This window comes from Schistosoma haematobium, chromosome 3 (assembly GCF_000699445.3).
Source record: "Schistosoma haematobium chromosome 3, whole genome shotgun sequence".
NCBI lineage: Eukaryota > Metazoa > Platyhelminthes > Trematoda > Strigeidida > Schistosomatidae > Schistosoma > Schistosoma haematobium.
In genome coordinates, this window is record NC_067198.1 from 29,430,460 (window position 1) to 29,448,535 (window position 18,076).

At 33.7% G+C, this 18,076-nt stretch overlaps 1 protein-coding gene across 2 annotated transcripts in view; it reads left to right on the forward strand.

Annotated features, from left to right (window-relative positions):
- Positions 1-2,420: 2,420 nt before the first annotated feature.
- The window catches only part of MS3_00005465 (uncharacterized protein), a 23,354-nt gene continuing 7,698 nt past the window's right edge, over positions 2,421-18,076 (forward strand). The window contains exons 1-8 of one of the 2 annotated variants that reach the window (XM_051213538.1): positions 2,421-2,465; positions 4,326-4,477; positions 4,517-4,737; positions 4,785-4,923; positions 5,525-6,108; positions 9,677-10,035; positions 14,076-14,592; positions 17,884-18,076. The exon at positions 17,884-18,076 is cut by the window's right edge and continues 227 nt beyond it. In XM_051213538.1, the coding sequence (XP_051069526.1) occupies positions 4,447-4,477; positions 4,517-4,737; positions 4,785-4,923; positions 5,525-6,108; positions 9,677-10,035; positions 14,076-14,592; positions 17,884-18,076 (2,044 nt within the window). In that variant the 5' untranslated portion in view covers positions 2,421-2,465; positions 4,326-4,446. Of the gene's footprint in view, positions 2,466-4,325; positions 4,478-4,516 lie in introns of both variants that reach the window. The other variant, XM_051213537.1, reaches the window with a different exon arrangement.

Here is an 18,076-nt window from a genome sequence, read left to right on the forward strand (position 1 = left end):
AGAAACAATAGCTGTGTCTTGGGCTGTTAAAAAACTTCATAAATATTTATTCGAAAAGAAATTCACTATTGTTGCTGATCACGAAGCTTTAAAGTTCATTTATCGTCCTGAAAAATTCTCAGGACGTTTCTCAGCTGATATGGTTAAACGATGGAGTATTGCTTCGAGTTCATATGACTGTAAGGCTCAGCATGAGAGTGCCAAACTGATTCAACACGTTAACTACATTTCTTAACAATGAATACAAGATAGACCTGTCTATACTTCAAACTGTTTTTTAGTGCAACCTATACGGGTGAGACATCCACATATCATCAGACAAACTCGTAGATACTTTGGATGTACACTCAGTGTCGCGCGAAAGGGTTGGGATGCTAGTCCGAAACGTAGATTTCCTCTCATAGTCACCATCTGAATAAATGGTAAAGCGTGATGACGTCTGTTTAATGCCCTCATGCACTCTTTCTCCAATGGTCAAGAAGAAAATGTCAGGACATTGAAAACTGCTAATAATTCCATTGCTGCTTCATCATTTGATGGAATGAATAGCGGAGTAGACACATTTCTATTGCATTTTAGAAGTACCAAAAATTCTGTAACGAAAGAGACACCATCAAAGCTACTAAAATGAAGGATTATTCGTTCGAATATGAGATGTCTGCATAAGTTATAAATCGTGGAAATGACCTTCGACCAGCTATGGGGGCTGCAGTGGAGGATTTTGTGGAATCTAAAATTCGAATTCTAGATATCAATGATTTAAGTACACACAAATGACATGTTGACCAAATATAATTCCAGTTTTGGTTATTAATTCTAATACCGATATGTATATTCTAGATTTTGTCATATATTTGTTGACTTTCAGGAGTGCAGAGATTCTAGTTTTACTTATTACTATTCCAAGAGTGCAGTCAAGTCGCAATCAAGGCAAATAAATGATAAATATTGAACATAAATATGTAAACACATGCACAAACAAAGAAGGGAGATAAGGTATTCTACAGTAGTTACAAAAATTAAAACTACGTGACACTATGGTTGCTACATTTTCACAAAGAGTTTGAAAGAGCATGGAAATGGGTGAAGCTACGTAAATACTTGCCTCCCGAGTGCGAAAAACTGAATGCAAACTGCTATCCAAAGCACAAAAAACGGAGAATCGATATATCTCATTCCTCATTATTAAGAAACCGTTAACAAATTTCCTTTGCAATTATATCTTAACATATTGATCGTAACCACATCTGTGAAAATAATATGCCTTCATGACTCCTTGTACAGATAGATCCTACCAAGCTTGATCTCACAGTGTTTATGATCAGCAGCTAGTACATGAAAGTGGCAAATACACGAGACAACCAAAATATTTCACAGATATACAAGGCTTGAGAGAAGTGTTGCCGGCAACAGCTTTTTGAGAGCGCATACAAGACCCGGTCAAAATAAAAGTAAAACGTAAAAGAGCTCTAAGATATGATAAGTATATTTTATATCACATCCCAATAAATGGAAAAATTGTGTTTCTGACATTTCGTCCTAGTTGGGACTCGTCAGTTGGATGTACCTGCACCTCAGAGTTGATGTTCACTCCAGGACACGAACCCAGTACCGTTCGCTTCAAGCACCATCGTGTTGTCCACTTAGCTTCTGAGTCGTGATAGCCACTTGTGTGTGCAATGGGGTGAAGTTTAAATTTACTTGGTGTTGTTTGTTTGTATTTTCCCGTTGTTGTTTAGGACTGCAATTGACCAATCCAACCTTAGCATCAATATGCATGAGGGGTGGGTAGTACGGCGTATTAAATGATGATGTAGTAAGGATAATTGGAAGAGCTAGCACAGCTGAGGTGTGTTTGGAAACATCACGTGGTCAACAACAAATCGGAAAATTTACAAAACTATTTGTTTTGGGGATTTATTTACCACTGTAACCTATTACTGCTTCATTTCGATACCCATTCTGAACTAAACTTCCTTCTGGTTTGAAAAGAACCCTCGAAAGTATGTTCTCAGTTTTATATCAGATGATTACTTCCATTTGAGCCATTTGAAGTGTGCTGATATCGTTTAAGAGCAACACTCATTTTGCTCATATGACGTGACCGAGATTGAAAGTCTTAGAGTCGTGTGGTGCACTAGAAAGGATTAAACTTACTGTCGCTGTTCTGATTTCATGTGCAAATGAGACTGAATGATACTGAACAGAAAGTGTCAGTAGGCTTTTAGTTTTAATACGCATGCTTTTACAATCGGTCATTTTCCCTCTAGACACTCTTAAAAGTCACTGTTTTTCATCCACAGGTCGCTGCAAGATACGTACAAAAAATGACATTTGAAATTTATAAAATTTTCATTTGGTATTTTAGTAACATATTGTTCACTGAATTTTCAGGCGTACATTGGTAATTGTACGTTTGTTTCGACAGCGCGCTGAACTCGGGGCAGAGATCTCGCGGTTTATTTGTATGTATTGCTTCTTTGGGTAGTTTTTATATGCTTAGTATACTCTTCATGCTGATGATCAACAGACCATCGTTGCTTCATCTCTTTAAAAACATTTTGATGCTCTCGAAAGAGAATTTCGTAATACATAAATATTCCAACCGAAACGCTGAATGGGGTTTCAAATAACATTATGAAAAGAGTAAAATAAAAGATAGGGGTTTGATACTTAGGATTCTCGGTTTGAAGTTGGTTTAGGCATGTTTATCTGAAAGAAAATATGCTTAAGGTGCTTATCACCCTCAATCTTTCTAACCTATACAATCCTTAATCTTGGTTTGGATTATCTTCATGGTTTTACGTTTTTCGTGAATATTGAGATTCCAGTCAATATTTTTAGGCGTTGAGAGCCGAACAATCAGTAAATCATGAAGCTAATGAACTCGTTTTGCCTACAGCATGATACATGCTGTCGATTGCTCAAATGTGTTTAAAAACTTGTGATTTTGTTCCTACTCATTCATCAATGTCAAGCACTCAGAACCTTTAGGTTTAGGTGTAGGGAAACAGTGTATTTATGAGTTGAAATTTATGATTATAGACTAGTGTCTACCTTTCTCAAGTCCATCTTAACCCATTTTAATACAGTTTTAACACCAAGACCTGGTTCCCAAACCTCATTCATAAGGTAACTAGAATTTCCTGGTGGTTTAAGCTTTTTTGACTTGAACAAGTGTGCGACAAATAAATTGTATCTAATCTGCCACCAATGACGAAGTCTTGTGACAATCAGGTATTAATTTTTCTTCATGAATAGTGATGTACTTCTAGGATAAGTGAACTCTTGGTAGTGTTACTGTTGAGATCGAACCGTTTCGTACTCTTGTTTGTGCCATATGGTGCTTTCGATCCCAGTTTTTTTTGTTTCGTACTAATAAATCAGCAAATGTCGTCCGATGTATACAAGATGAAAACCACAGGTTGGGACGGTATTTGTCTCAGAAAATATTCCTTGGTCAACGAACTGAAGAGATAATTATCCAAACAGCTATTCAGCAATCATGTTCTCATACTAGTGTAAAAGCTATCTAATTAACAAAGCAGTGCTAACTAAGCGGTGGACTTAAATAAGCCTATCATTTTACTCAGTCCATCTTTCTAAAAATTGTATTTAACCTTTTATCTAGGTACTGTTTGTGTTCAAAGGATATTGACATTCGGTACTAAGGATGTCTTTCATTCATAGCTGCTTAAGAAATGGGTTTATCAATTGTCTTACTTCTACCTACCAAGCTTGATATTTTGACTTTTTTTCGGCTAATAGTCCATTTTTATTGAGGAAATGTGCAGTTGTTTATAGGATTACCTTTACATGCAGAAATGTGACTTGATAGTACAATAGGTACGTCAAATATTAAGTATTTATTTAATTTATTTGAATGCCTACGTTCATACCTAAAGCTAGACCATTAAGTCATTACTGCACATTTTTCGTTAGGGAAATTTGAATTATTTTTAGCATTACCTTCAGATTCACCCTCTTATCTGAAGTAATAAATATTTTAATCTTTATCACTTGTTTTCACTTTTTTCGGTTTTTTCAACTTATTTCATCTTATTCCCTTACTATTAAACCAGTGTGATGTAGCGTATTGAAGTGTACATACTGAACTCCTAGCTAGCTGAATCGAAATATCCGTATAGCACTTACGTTTTTATCTATCTTGTTCTCATCCATGTTACTGGTTAACAAAGAGCATACACTTTTAAAATGCTTTTGTTTGGTTTCTCATATTTGGCAAATGTATAAATTAATGTCTCATTTTCGTATTCTTTAAAATATAGTTCTATTCAATACTGTATTTCATTATTTTTTTTCAGATAACTTGCAGACCAACTTTATTGTTGATCCTTATAAGTGTCATGTAACTCTTTTATGTATGGATATTTGTTTTCGTATGCTATTTTTGAATAATGCTTGAAGTACAAGCATGTGGTTTCTATGCTACATCATCTGTATACGTGTTTAACGGGTAAGATATTAGTTTTATATATTGCCGCGTATTTTCCAGATCACATGCTCATATTTGTCATGTTTTACCTGATTTATTTTACAAATTACGCTAAGGTTGACGGAATAAGTTGTGCTTCTGGTTTCCAAGCACACAGTGATGGCGTCAGAAGTAGACAATGCACTGCCGATGTACGACATTGTTTGATTACACTTAGTCGTGAATCAACATATGAACCTTACAACCCACATAGTTTTGATTGTTGGCCATGGCCAGAATTGGTAATTGTTGAATTTAATTCAATAACATCCATATTTCAATTACTTAGGAAAACAAGTGTCCTACCGTTAGGGGAGTATGCCACGTTCTTCATAAATCTAAGGATGATTTGCTCGAAACTTGCTGTTGTTATGATCATATGTGCAATAATGAAACTTTGACAATCGTACCTATGTCTGAAGATCTCGGTAAGTTTTCAGTATTTTTGGGATTTTACTAACGTCTATCAACTTTTGGGAAGAACTAAAAGTTGACTGGTGGTGGACCATTTTTTCTATAGTTAAGAAGTGTATCCAATGATCTCGGCAAGTTACATAGACTTGTACACTTCACTACTTGTTATCAGTATTAATCATTCAATTATGATGAAATGGTTAAATATGATCAATGCCATTTTTCGATCATTTAAATTATTATTTACTATAACTTCTGTTTTGCATATTAGTTTTTAAGTTGTCAATCGTATCGAAATTATTTAAGATGTGTAGACGTAACATTATTTACCGCTACTATCATACAATAATCGCATTTTTATGTTTGCCTCCGATGTTCAGATAGAATTACATCTTGGATCAAGAAACTGTTCTTTCTGACATCAAAGTACACTCATTTTATTTCTTACTTGACTAAAACGGATAAAATACGTTCCGTAGTTTCATGCTAAAAGTGTATATGCTTGATCATACATTCTCTGAATATTAAAACGTATTGTAACTGATTACGTTCACTTCCATTTCTTATTCTCTTCAAATGTTTAATTTTATGTCTCAACACTTTTATATCTTATAGTTCCAGGTGATCATCACAAAAGTGGTCTTGATCACTTTGGTTTACGGGTTCCTGATAATGATTTGAATGTAGTTGTAGCATCTCAGGATTTTCCAAACTCAGGCGTTATTTCCCCCCAGCGTTCAGATTCGTACGAAGATCCTTCAGATAATCGATTACAGATAGATGCATTAAGAATATTTGTCATTTGTGGTGTATTACTTTCAACTGTATGCACAGTTATTTTACTGGTGTTTTGTTTATCTCCTCGATACAAAAAAGTCCGGATGAAATTTTTCCTTGCATGCAATCATCCATCTCCATCTTCACAATATTTTCAAAACAGTTTAGACAGTCGTGTTCATGGCGCACTATCAATTGTTGATTGTTTCCATTGTCCAAAAAGCTCGTCTTTCAAATCATCCTTTGCCAGTGGTTGTGTTGTAACGTATCCTGTGAAAAAATCGGAGATTTCACGTCACAGTATTTCAAACGGTGATCATTTACACCAAGCGGGTTCCTGTATTGAATCACTAGGTAGTGGATTCGTTTTCTGTGATATATCGGAAACTGAATCGAATGTGAAAGAATTAGCTAATTTGCAGGTTAGTAATTATCGTTGGAATAAATGCATATGCACGTACTTGTATACACTTTACTTCGGATGCCCTCTTTTTGTGATATTTCTGGGGTGCACTTTAAAGTTAGGTAAACGAATACATAATACGATGTAAGAATAGGAGTTTTTAAAATATAAACGTGAGATTGAGTTGTGAGCTAGTAGTATGACACTCGTGTTTCGGACCGTCTCATATATTATTTAATATTATTATTCAATAGTAGTACACGAACCTGCGCTCGATGGCTGGGTTTCTGGAAAGTAGATGAAGAAAATCAAGTTTTTACCCAACACAGTTCGAGTCATAAGTCTGCAATTTCCATTCGCAACAAATGGTTTAATACTTCTTTTTTCCTATTTCGTCTCAAAGTTTAATCATTTAAACCTACATACATTTGTGACAACATTAGACAGTATTTTCAGTCACTAGAGTCTCATACTATTTAACGTTTCACATCTAGCATCTGTGTTTAGCTAGTTTTTCCTGATACTCCGTTGTCAAAATATGTGACAAGGAAGTTAAGGGTATCCGTATTTCGTTTTTGTTGGTGAGTTTATTGATGAAAAACTGGTAACAACGGTTAAGAAATCTTACATAAACTGATGAATTTTAAGTCTACCCATCATTCTATTGAATATCAATCAATCTACATCACTAAGCGTTATAATTTTCTCTTATTACAACCCAGCTATTCCTATTGCTTAGTATTCTTGGACACAGATTCACTCGACAAGTCTCCAAATAATAACACGGTTGAACAGGAACAAAATTACATTTTAAATAACAAAGGTAGATGGAAGTAAAAAACACAATAGGGGAAACGTTAGTATATTTGTAATTTTTAGATGAGAAGATTCTAGAGTCTTCTCCAAGTATCGACTAGCGCTGGTTGGATAAGAAACAGTCAATCAGCGTGCACCGACACAATCGTGGACGGAATGTGCTTCAATCCAATCTGTGTCCCGCTAACACGAAGACACCAGTATTGTAGTAAGTACCACTAACAAGATTGCTTGTAAGTAATATGTGGCGGAACGTTGTATGGAAGATATCACAGTCGACAGACGGAGAAGAGTTTTAGTTCGTCAAAAAGCATGGCATAGTCAGGACACTTGAAAATCAGTAGAGAAGACAATTTAGAACTAGCTTGATTGAAGAGCACACCACAAGATGCAAATGGATGATCGAGGGCTATGTATACATTTTACATAAACTTTGTAATTTCGCTAAATAAACATTGGATTTAACAAACAGCATACGAAATCGCAATATTTTCACAGAAAATTACAAGTAATATTTCCATGGTATGCATTTAGTTACCAGAGGGACATTAAGAAAGACTACGCAGTGTTTTGGGAAGATTGTATCTGCAGACAGCATTCTATTAGAAGAACGCGAATATCTGGATTAACCAGTTATTAGGTGATCAATTCATAGGTAATAAGTTTTGTTTAACAGATTTCCACCATGAACCTCATTTTGAGTGATGATTTCATTCTATTACACAATATTCCATCTCGTTTGTTGTAAAGCAAGCAACAGCAGATTTGTCCTAATTCTTGGCTTTCGATATGCAGGATGTATAAGGTTATACTTAGACAGTTATTGTCCAATGCTGGTGGATTCTGTTGAACTGAAGGATTAATTTCATATACATAGTTCCTTGACTGTCTTGAAGAGATCTAAAACAAAGATTTGGGCAGAATAACATGAATTCATTTTATATCATTATTAGGAAGGATCTGGATTATCCCGTACATATATATACCTGGCTGATGAATCTCAAGTAGAATGAAATGCACATCTTGGATTTCAGTGTTAGTTACGAATTCATCTGTTCTATAAACTAATTTTCTTTTGTTAGGTTCTCGTCTTCTGCTTACTACCCATAATATTTTAAATCCAACATTATCATAAAAGAAGTTAACATGGTTGTATAAGCGAGATTGATGAATATTTAACCCTATTATATCACAGCATAAATGCTAGTATTATTTTAAACTTGAAGATTGCACTTGTTGCTTTTTGTCTGTTACATAATCATTATTGAACTGATCTAAAAAACAGTGACATAAATTATCTTGAATTCACTTGATATTGTCTACTTGAATCCTCCCATATATGTTTAGCACTACAATTGATCAGTCTCTTATTGGCATATGTACATACTGTACGTACTGCCTTAATTCACAAGCATTATAAGCAAAGATGGAAATTGACTAGCAGTGGAATCCAGGACGCGTATTTCGTCTTATTTAGAACTCGTCAGCTGGATGTACCTGCATCTGAAATAAAGCAATATCGAGGCAATGTGCACAGTATGCACATATACCAATAACAGACTGATCAATTGCAGTGCTAAACATCAATGGGAGGATTCAAGTAAACAATACCAAGTGAATGTAAACTTCACCCCATTGCACACACAAGTGGCTATCACGACTCAGAAGCTAAGTGGACAACACGATGGTGCTTGAAGCGAACGGTACTGGGTTCGTGTCCTGGAGTGAACATCAACTCTGAGGTGCAGGTACATCCAACTGACGAGTCCCAACTAGGACGAAACGTGCGTCCTGGATTCCACTGCTAGCCCCCATCAATCTTTGCTTATAAATTATCTTGGTTTTCATTACAAGGTCCTTTAACTAGCTAAAAAAGCCACGAAAGATAATATAATAGGTGTTCAGTTTTTAATTGACTCCTAAGAATGGATGTCACTGAGTTTCATTCCTTTATCTCCTCAGTTATTCGTATTTGCATTTCTTTACGTTGTTAGTTGTTACTGATTAAATCTTCTCTAAACTGTAATAACTATGTACATTAAAGACGATTGATTTGAAATTAATGCGCTTTATGACGTTACGGGACTTTTGTGTTATCTCAGATATCTGAAAAATTTTCATTAATTGCGGCAGTTCAAAATGTTTGTTGCGTGCATTTCTGACACCTTAAGGCATTGAATTTTCCTCCATATAAAACTATAAATGTTTCTTAATGAACATTTTTATCATAAAGCTATGATCAGCAGCATTTACCGAATAAATCGTAATCCATTTGTTGACGAGATTGTGTTCACAAATTCAAGACCTTATTTGATACACGAATTCTTAGTAGAAGAAAATTATATAGCCAAGAACTACCTCTATTGTACAAGAACATAATGTACATCATTTTGTGATTACGTCAACACTATGTTTACATTTGAATTTTTCTACTTATCTCAGAATTTCGGGCCTTACAGCTTGTTAATTTTATAGTATTTATTTATGCAACTCATTTATCGTTCGTGTACACTTGGTGCTGAATCACACTCTAAGTGTCAGCAATAATATTACTAAATAGCTGCTCAAAGTGATGCAGGTGGAGCGGTTCTTGAGCCTGTGACTTTATAACTGAAAGTTAAACACCTTAACCATTTAGCCAGTGCCTTAAGGTCGTATAATTTTCGGTTAGATTAAGAACTCAGTAACATTTTATTTAACTGCGTTCGGCTTATAAACTCACCGGTTTTCGACATCGTTTTGTCACTCTTACTTCAATCTTATTCCATCAGCTTGTGGCTAAGTTGTGTCATAAAGAAAAACTAATTGGTCGTGGTCGTTTTGCAGAAGTATGGCTTGCTAATGTTCCTTCTTCATTATTTACACATCAATTAAAAATAACTCAAGATTTATTAAATTATAAAAATCATAATAACGAAAATGGTAGTAGTAGAAAATTTCATCAGTCGTCAACAAATGGATCTATTCTTGGTCATAATTCAAATATGAATTCATCTTGGCATCTGTTATGCTGTCAACAGGATAGTAGATTAACTACAATGCCTAATACTATGTTGAAATGTCTCAATCCAAATACATCATTTACATTTGTCGATACTCACCCGGAAACATCTCTGGATTATTTGTACAGGTTAGTTGATATTACTTCATGGTTTATTTTTAAATATTTCGGTGTATTAGACATATCAGAAGGGTTTTTGTGAATATTATAGTAATTTCAATGGTTGAGATTATGAGTCAATTCAAGCTAGATCATGGAAAACCTGGAAATACTAGACGGCCGTTTCATCCTATTGTTGGGACTCCTCAGGAGTGTGCATCCACGATATATACTGTAAACTAAATTAATCATACCTATTTCGTGTTTCTCAATTATCAATGTCTTGAAGCTACCAATTTGTTGTTTAATCTATTTAAATCACCACTGTCTCAATGTTTTTATCGATTGTAAATGTAAATACGGTAAATATGAAGTGAACGTAATCATATGACATCGTTTCACAGAACATTGCTATGAACCGTGACTACAAATATATATATACAGGGTTAACATAAAAAAACATCTACCAAACTGATGATTTTACTCTAGTTAGTGGGGCATAAAAAAGAAGAGGGAAGAAGTAGTTTCGTTCTCAGTTTTGGAAGTGGATTAGTGAATTCCTAACACAGCGCACGAACGTATCAGTTCTGGAAACTAAGACCAACTCACACCTGTGGCAGTCCCTCTGCCGGTGATATCTATCTGTCTCACAAATTTATCAGTTTTCGTTCAACCAAAGAAGAGAATAACGTATAATCATTGTTTTACTTTGTGCATAAAATACACGATACTTTATAATATTAGCATATTTAGATGGTCGTAAATTCAAACCCTGTCCCTCTCTACTTCAGTTTGAGCATCAAACTTATAAGCTTCGCTCTTACGAAATATATTTTACATAGACCTGTACTTGTTCACTTAACCCATATAGTTGTGTCATCTTATTGTCACTGATGGAAATTTGGGTTTGTAAAAATAGCAACTCAACTTCATTGTCTGTTTAATTACACACAAAACTTCCCCAGATGATTGAAGTAAAATGTTTGAATCAACAGTGGAAATCCAGCCCTATGTAGAAAATAAACTGAATTCGTGTTTAAGCGGTTTTCATTTTCATTCTATCTCTTAATTGACTTGTAGCTGGCTCAAATTCTACTGTTTGCCTATATTCTTCTTTTCAAATATTTAGGTGTTTCGAGTATCAGTGCTAATTAGTTGTACAACTCATTATTATTAATATTATTTAACTTTTCAAAATAAACTATTTCCTATTTAATAGACAGATTTTTTCGTCAGTTTATGTTGTACTTTAATCCAGTTAAACATTTTAGTACTGGCAATAATTATTACAGAATAATTAAATATAAGGTAATCATCTGGTTTAGTATTCATTGAATTATCATAGTTTGTATGAATGTATGTATGTGTTTGTGCGTGTGAGTTTTATGCTCACTTTTCATTGGTTTTATTTGTTTATTATACTTTCGGTTAATTGATTAATTGACTGCTAATAAGCGTGTCGCTTGTATACTGAATGCCTATTTTAATTGTCCACATAAGTAGGCTTTTCCAAATTGAAATGAAATTCTTCCAAGCCCATCTAATCAATATAAAATCGTATAAAATTCTTCCCTTCTTCTCTCCATGTGCATAATGTGTAGGTGGACTAATAATAATTATGCTTAATAATAATACAAAGTGGTTGATAGTTGTTTTGTATCTTGCTGTTAACATTTTCATTACTGCTATATTTATGATCAGATTATGGTTAAATAATCTTGTTAAATTTGGACACTGGTTATTATTATTACTTTCAATACTGACAATATTTAATTACACTGATAATTTTGTTGGAATTAGCAGATAATCATCACATAAATGCATTTCCAACTATTTAAGTTCTTGATTAGTATAATCCATCATGATAACTCTGCTATATGCAAATTATATTTCTAGCTCTAAACAATAATTTCTCTACAGAAAGCGTGTATTAATCACAATAAAATTATAAAATATACGAGAGAAAATTGCCTAATTCTCAAATGTTGCCTTAGTTTTTCATTTATTTCTTCATTCATATGCTTTGTTATTATCTTGGATAGAGATTTGAATTTTTCCATCTTCAAGGTTGTAAACTATCCAAATAAATTCATGACTAGTTCTGTTGTCTTGGATTTTTCAGAGTCCATCATTGATAAGCTTTGTTGCGAAGGTACAGGGATGTGTCGAAGCCCGATATGGAGTGTTAGAAAGCATCAGTAATAGTTGCTCAACATCTTATAGAAGTCGAGTGATTTTAAAATTTATTTAGCAAATGAGCCCCTTTAGTAAATGTCATTGAATTCTAAAGTCGTCGTAATTATATACTTGAAACAATTAGTCAACCTTACAATGCAATAATAATTTCAACATCTTTTTTATAAGTCTCCGAGAACTCCAAGGTCTGTTGTACTCTTATAAACAGGATTTGGTTTCTGTGCCTAAATGAACCTTAAAGTAATTTATATGAGTATTAGTCAATATTAGAACCAATAGTTTGACAGGAATTGGGCGCTGAGTATTGAGAATACATTATTTGTGAAAATTATATTTGAAATAAATTCGGAGATTGAGATTTAAACAGTCCCAATGTGTTTCGTCCAGCAAATTTATCTGGACTTCTTAAACCTCAAAGTAATACTTCAGTTTCATTACAGCCTTTTTATTCGTTCAGAGAATTCATAAATGAATGGGAATCTGGAATTCGGTATGGAAGTTATCGTTACATGCACTTAACGCTATTCTGTTTTTGTTTCATCTTGCTTACAGTTGAATTTTTATCCTTTTTTCCCATCGGAACTATCAAAACAAATGAGAATTTTTTTTATTTCAAATAACTTGTATATCTGCATATATTATATGAAAATTTACAAACTTGTGTATTTACCATATAGTGCTGAACTTGAACAGCGACGGGAATTAGGTGCATGATTCTAGATAAAGAAAGAAGGTATACCAGTCAATTAGCTGGCTCCTATGTACATTTTTCTGAACCTAGTTTTGAGTTGAATCAACTAAGTTTGTTTATCTTTGTTATAGAGAGGTACTTTAAGGTTTTGCTGAAGGATACACATTTGAATTATTAAAATGAATCAATAGAATGCTAGTTAATCGATAATTTGCACATGGATTCTATGTTTCCAGCAAATAGAGCTTCTTATGAGACCAAAGTATCGACATGAAGCTTGTAGAAACACTTATTCTCGTCCTGATATTTGATCCTTAGTTCCTTCGAAATTTGAACTTCATCATGTAAGAGATTGAGATGACTCATTATCGTTTTTTGTGGCCCCATGAATTGTGTTTTTCATCTGTTTTCTTTTGCTGAAAGTCGTTTTCAAACTAATTGATTTCTTAACAGAATCAACCACATCAATTTTGAGCTGCTTAGGTGAATATAATCCCAGTATTTTTGAGCGAAAACTTTATTGCTTTGATCGTCTGTGTTGAACATCGGGTTTTATTCTCAATGTATCCCGTCTAGACTAAAACCAGTCACGATATGTCTGTTGCTTTTTCCTGTGCCTGATAGATTCAGTCACCGTAAAAGAATTATTCAGTAGTTCTGTGGCAAGTACAGGTACGACTGAATACTTAAAGTTAATCATTCCAGTGCTAAGTATAACATAAATGATAAACGAAAACAAGTTCCACTTATCTCCCTCATCCGCAACTTATTTAAGCAAAGAAAAGTCAGGATTTAATATGTTTCGTTAAATACCTCAACAGTTTGCTAGATATGTAGCTGTTATGCATCAATGTACATATTTTTATCTTCCGTGCATAAAAACCATAAAATAGCCTAAAAGGATGTATCTTGCATTGTGTAAATTTAATGGTCAGTCGGTCATCCATTAATAGTTTGAAATTATAAACCATACAGCTCTAAAAACGCTATACACTAACAGACCAAAATGGTAAAACCGTCAGTTTTGTTAGCTTTATTTTGAGAGATGGTAACCACCCCACTCTTAAATTTATTCTAGCTTGAACGAAATTCATCTTTTAATACAAAGTTACAATGTCTTTTTGTTTCATTCGTGAATACGTGTTGCCCAAATCTTTTTTTCTCTCCATTTACTCAAACCCAGTGAGAAGAGTGAAACTTCAGTTTCTTCGAAAAAAGAAACAAAAGATCGTACTGATGACAAGGAAAATATACATCATGCGGAAACATCTACCTCTCCTTTATTATTATCAACCAGAACAGTTTCATCTATTGATGTAAAAAATTCACTAATAAACAATTTTGCTACGAGTGATGAGTCCCCTATGCCTGTGGCCGTAAAAACATTCACTGCTAATGAATATGATGCATGGAAAACAGAATTGGGGATTTTCAAGGCTATCCATTCAATAAACAGACGATTACCTGCAATTATTTCTAGTACTGCTCCTACTGCTCCAACTACTATCAATACTACTGCTACAATAACAATCACTACTAGTACTGCTACTACTAATAATAACACTAGTAATAATAGCACTACTACCACTGACACTGTCGGTACAACAAGCACTATGAATTCCTTCAGTATCAAATGTGTGCACCAAATGTTAAGACATATTGGGCATCCTAATATTGTTTTACTATTAGGAGCAGGATCGGTAAGTTGTTAAATTCACTAAAATCACTGAATGCTTTTATTATCCGCTTTCTCAAATAAGTATGTCGAATACTTTGGCTTTATTTTAGGATACCCTGTGAAAAATTGAATGAACAGAAATATGGATACGTTTATGAATTTAGATATCGACAAATTTCCATTGTGTGTTCGTAAGCATTCTATTAGATATCCTAGATCGAAGGTGGAATAATAGTAAAGCCTTTGCTTATCAATGAAAGTAACATTTTTGCACTTGAACATCTCTATTACATAATATTATAGCCGTAAAACATTGTACTGACAAAACTACCTGAATTTTTATTTTTATTTTTAAAGTGCTAAGTCATATAACTTGTTAGTTGGTGATCTACATAGGATCTCAGAGTTTTGGTTATTTAAGTAGGCGAATTCGTCAATATGTAATATAGTCGAACAGCTTGCATGCTGTATGTAACTCTCGTGCTAATGTCTTTAGCTTGTATTTATTTTCTCCAATATGTCGTCCATTTAGTCTTTTTGAATGAACATCAGTGTGTTATTGGTTCAGGTGTCTGTTAGTATATGTTAGCAATAAGGTATCCAACTTTCGGTCTGATTCAGTCAGTAACCTCAAATTACCGTTTATGTTAGAGTTATCTGTAGATTTCAAGAGATCAATAAATTACTACACTGCGCTACATTCCATGGAGGGAATAAATTTATTCTTATCGCTTTGATAAAAATCCTGACATTTTTGTTGTATAGCTAAAGGCAGTTATAATATTACCGACCGTAGGACCTTCGTCGATGTGGTGGTCAAGCATCGATACCATGATGAGCCGCCAACCGAGCTATTAGCTGGAACACTCATCTCTTTGAATCCTACTATGCCAGGCGTTTGTATAGTTTGCGAGCTGTAAACCTAGTGTCCGAGACCGAGGTCATACTCCTGATTGTATATAAGTGTAACAGCGATAGTGTTTCCATCGGGGCAACTAGCATCTTCAGCGATTCTATCTTTCCATAACAGGAGGAGAAGGTTTTAAAAGGTCGACCTTAAAATAGTACGTCTCACCAGATCTCTGGTGCCAGTGCTAAAGGTTGAATAGCACGGTGCTAACATATTAAAAGCTCCTCACAGGATAACTGTATGTGACCAGCCTCGAGCAGCAATTGTGCATATCTTACCTACTAAGATTCCAGTAACTATGTAACATTTTTTTACCGTCTAGTCTATTTTAAAAAACCGTGTTTAGTAAAGTACACCTCCAAAATACTTCGATGTATATATTAATAATCGTGCTATTATCAAACAGTATGATATTGCAGTTGTGCAGGTTACTAAGTCATTAGTTCTCATTTCCAACAGGAATGTTATGAATAGTTAAATTTGTTACTGTATAGAATAATAGTAAGTAATTATTTGCTGTTAAAATCTATGTAGTTTCTAGTTTGATCTTTTTGAAGTTTATTATTTAAATCAGTTATGTATGTTGTTTACGTAAACATCAGATAAAATTTTAATTCAGCACGGTGACTTTTATAACAACGGATTACATGCTTATCTGTTATTCTGTAAAATTTGAGATGAGATAGATTTGGTGATTTTTTTAAAGATTTTTAATAAATCAGCTGATTTACAATCTAACGTTATTTCTCGCTTTATGATTTTCTTAATATATACTTGTCACTATTGTCTAATTCCTTCTTTGTCATATTGTATATTTTAAAAGTGCAAACAAATAATTTCCCCATCCCATTTTTGTTGGTTTGTTTGCTAGTCATTTAACTTTAAAAGAAAGATATTTATCCATTCAATCTAGTGCAGTTTTTGCTTGTGTCACTTGACAATTGTTTTCTGTTTTTTAAAAAAAAGTCGAAATCTCTTTGTTTCTTTCAAAGGTTTATATTTATTCGTTACTTTTTATTTTCTTCTTTTTATTGTTTTATATTCATTAGTTATTTCTCCATATGATTTTGTCTTCTTCCTTGAAGACGAAATAATTTCTTTGTTCTATCCCTCTTTACACTTAGAGCTATGCTTAATTTATGCGTCTTACATAATGTTGACGTAATGATTGACTTTATATTTCCTACTGAAATTATTCCTGACTAGTAATCGGTTAAAATGGCGCAGAGATGATGGATTCCTGAGTTTCAGAATTACCTTATACTTATTTTATTCCATGAATTCATGTTTTCTTCTAATCTTTTATACCACCACTAATACTGTTATTACGTCTACCACTTTTGGATCTCTTTTTACTGCCATGGTGTGCGGGGAACTTGAAACAATAAACATTTCGCCAGGTTCGACCGTTGTGTATGAATGACCAATTTAATTATCTTTGAATCATTTATCAAGTTTACCTCAGTCTAGCAGTGTTAATAGTAACTTAATTGTACTCAACTTAGAGACTAATAATACGTAAGCACATCCAACGTAAATAGAATGAATTAAGCAACTAATACACAATGATTACAATTTACACAAGTAGTAGGTGAGAAGTAGACTAAATTTTACAAAAGAGCTTTTATGTTCAATAAAATAAATGAACATTACTGTACGTATATTGTTAAGTAGGATTTACAGGATCTCAGGAAAAGTGAAACGGGTAATCAAAGTGATGAATTACATTTAGGGTTTTATGATCAGTGTCGCGTTTAGTGGTGTCGTTCGCTGTTATTCTTTCTCACTTTTGTTTATATTACTATTGTCTAGTTTGTTTTGTTGTTTTTATTTGTTATTCTTAAACATGCATACTGTTCTTACCAAGTTCTTGACATTCACGTAATCTTAAATGATGTGTGGTGTGAAGTTTTCTTTTTTTTGGACACTTCACATCATTCGACTGGTTCTCGGGTGAAAACGCAACCTGAACAGGAACGTAAATATGTTTCAAAGTAAACATCGAGTTAAGTTAATATAGTAAGAAAATGTTCAATGTAAAGGAAATTCCTAGTGTTTTCAACTCATCTACTATCGATGATTGAAGTTGAAGCAATCAGCGCGCTTCAACGTGATCGTGTCTGAAACATGCTGTAATCAAGTAATCGTCCTGCTATCATATGGTCGACTGATAATCACTTATTTTACTTTATCAGGTCTATTAGTCCCTCGCGAAGTGATTTGATTTCCGTGTTTTATTGTAACATCTACTGATAATTAAGTCTTGTTACTAGGATAGCCTGAATATTCATGGGTTTTCCGGTGTGAATTACATATATGTTTATAATTATTAATGTTATTGTGTATAAATTAATTGTGTAATCGCAATATTTTCCCGTGTAATTAATTCGGATAAATTATAAGGTTCAACTTTGTCGATCCACAATCACAGAATATCGTTTAGTTATGGAATTCGCTTCAGGTGGTTCACTGCGTCAACTTTTATCACAAGGTGTTTGGTTATCATTTACTAAAATACTAAAAATATCTGATGATATTGTACAAGGTCTAGGCTTTCTACACAGTGATTTAGTGAATAGACAACAATCCAATGGTC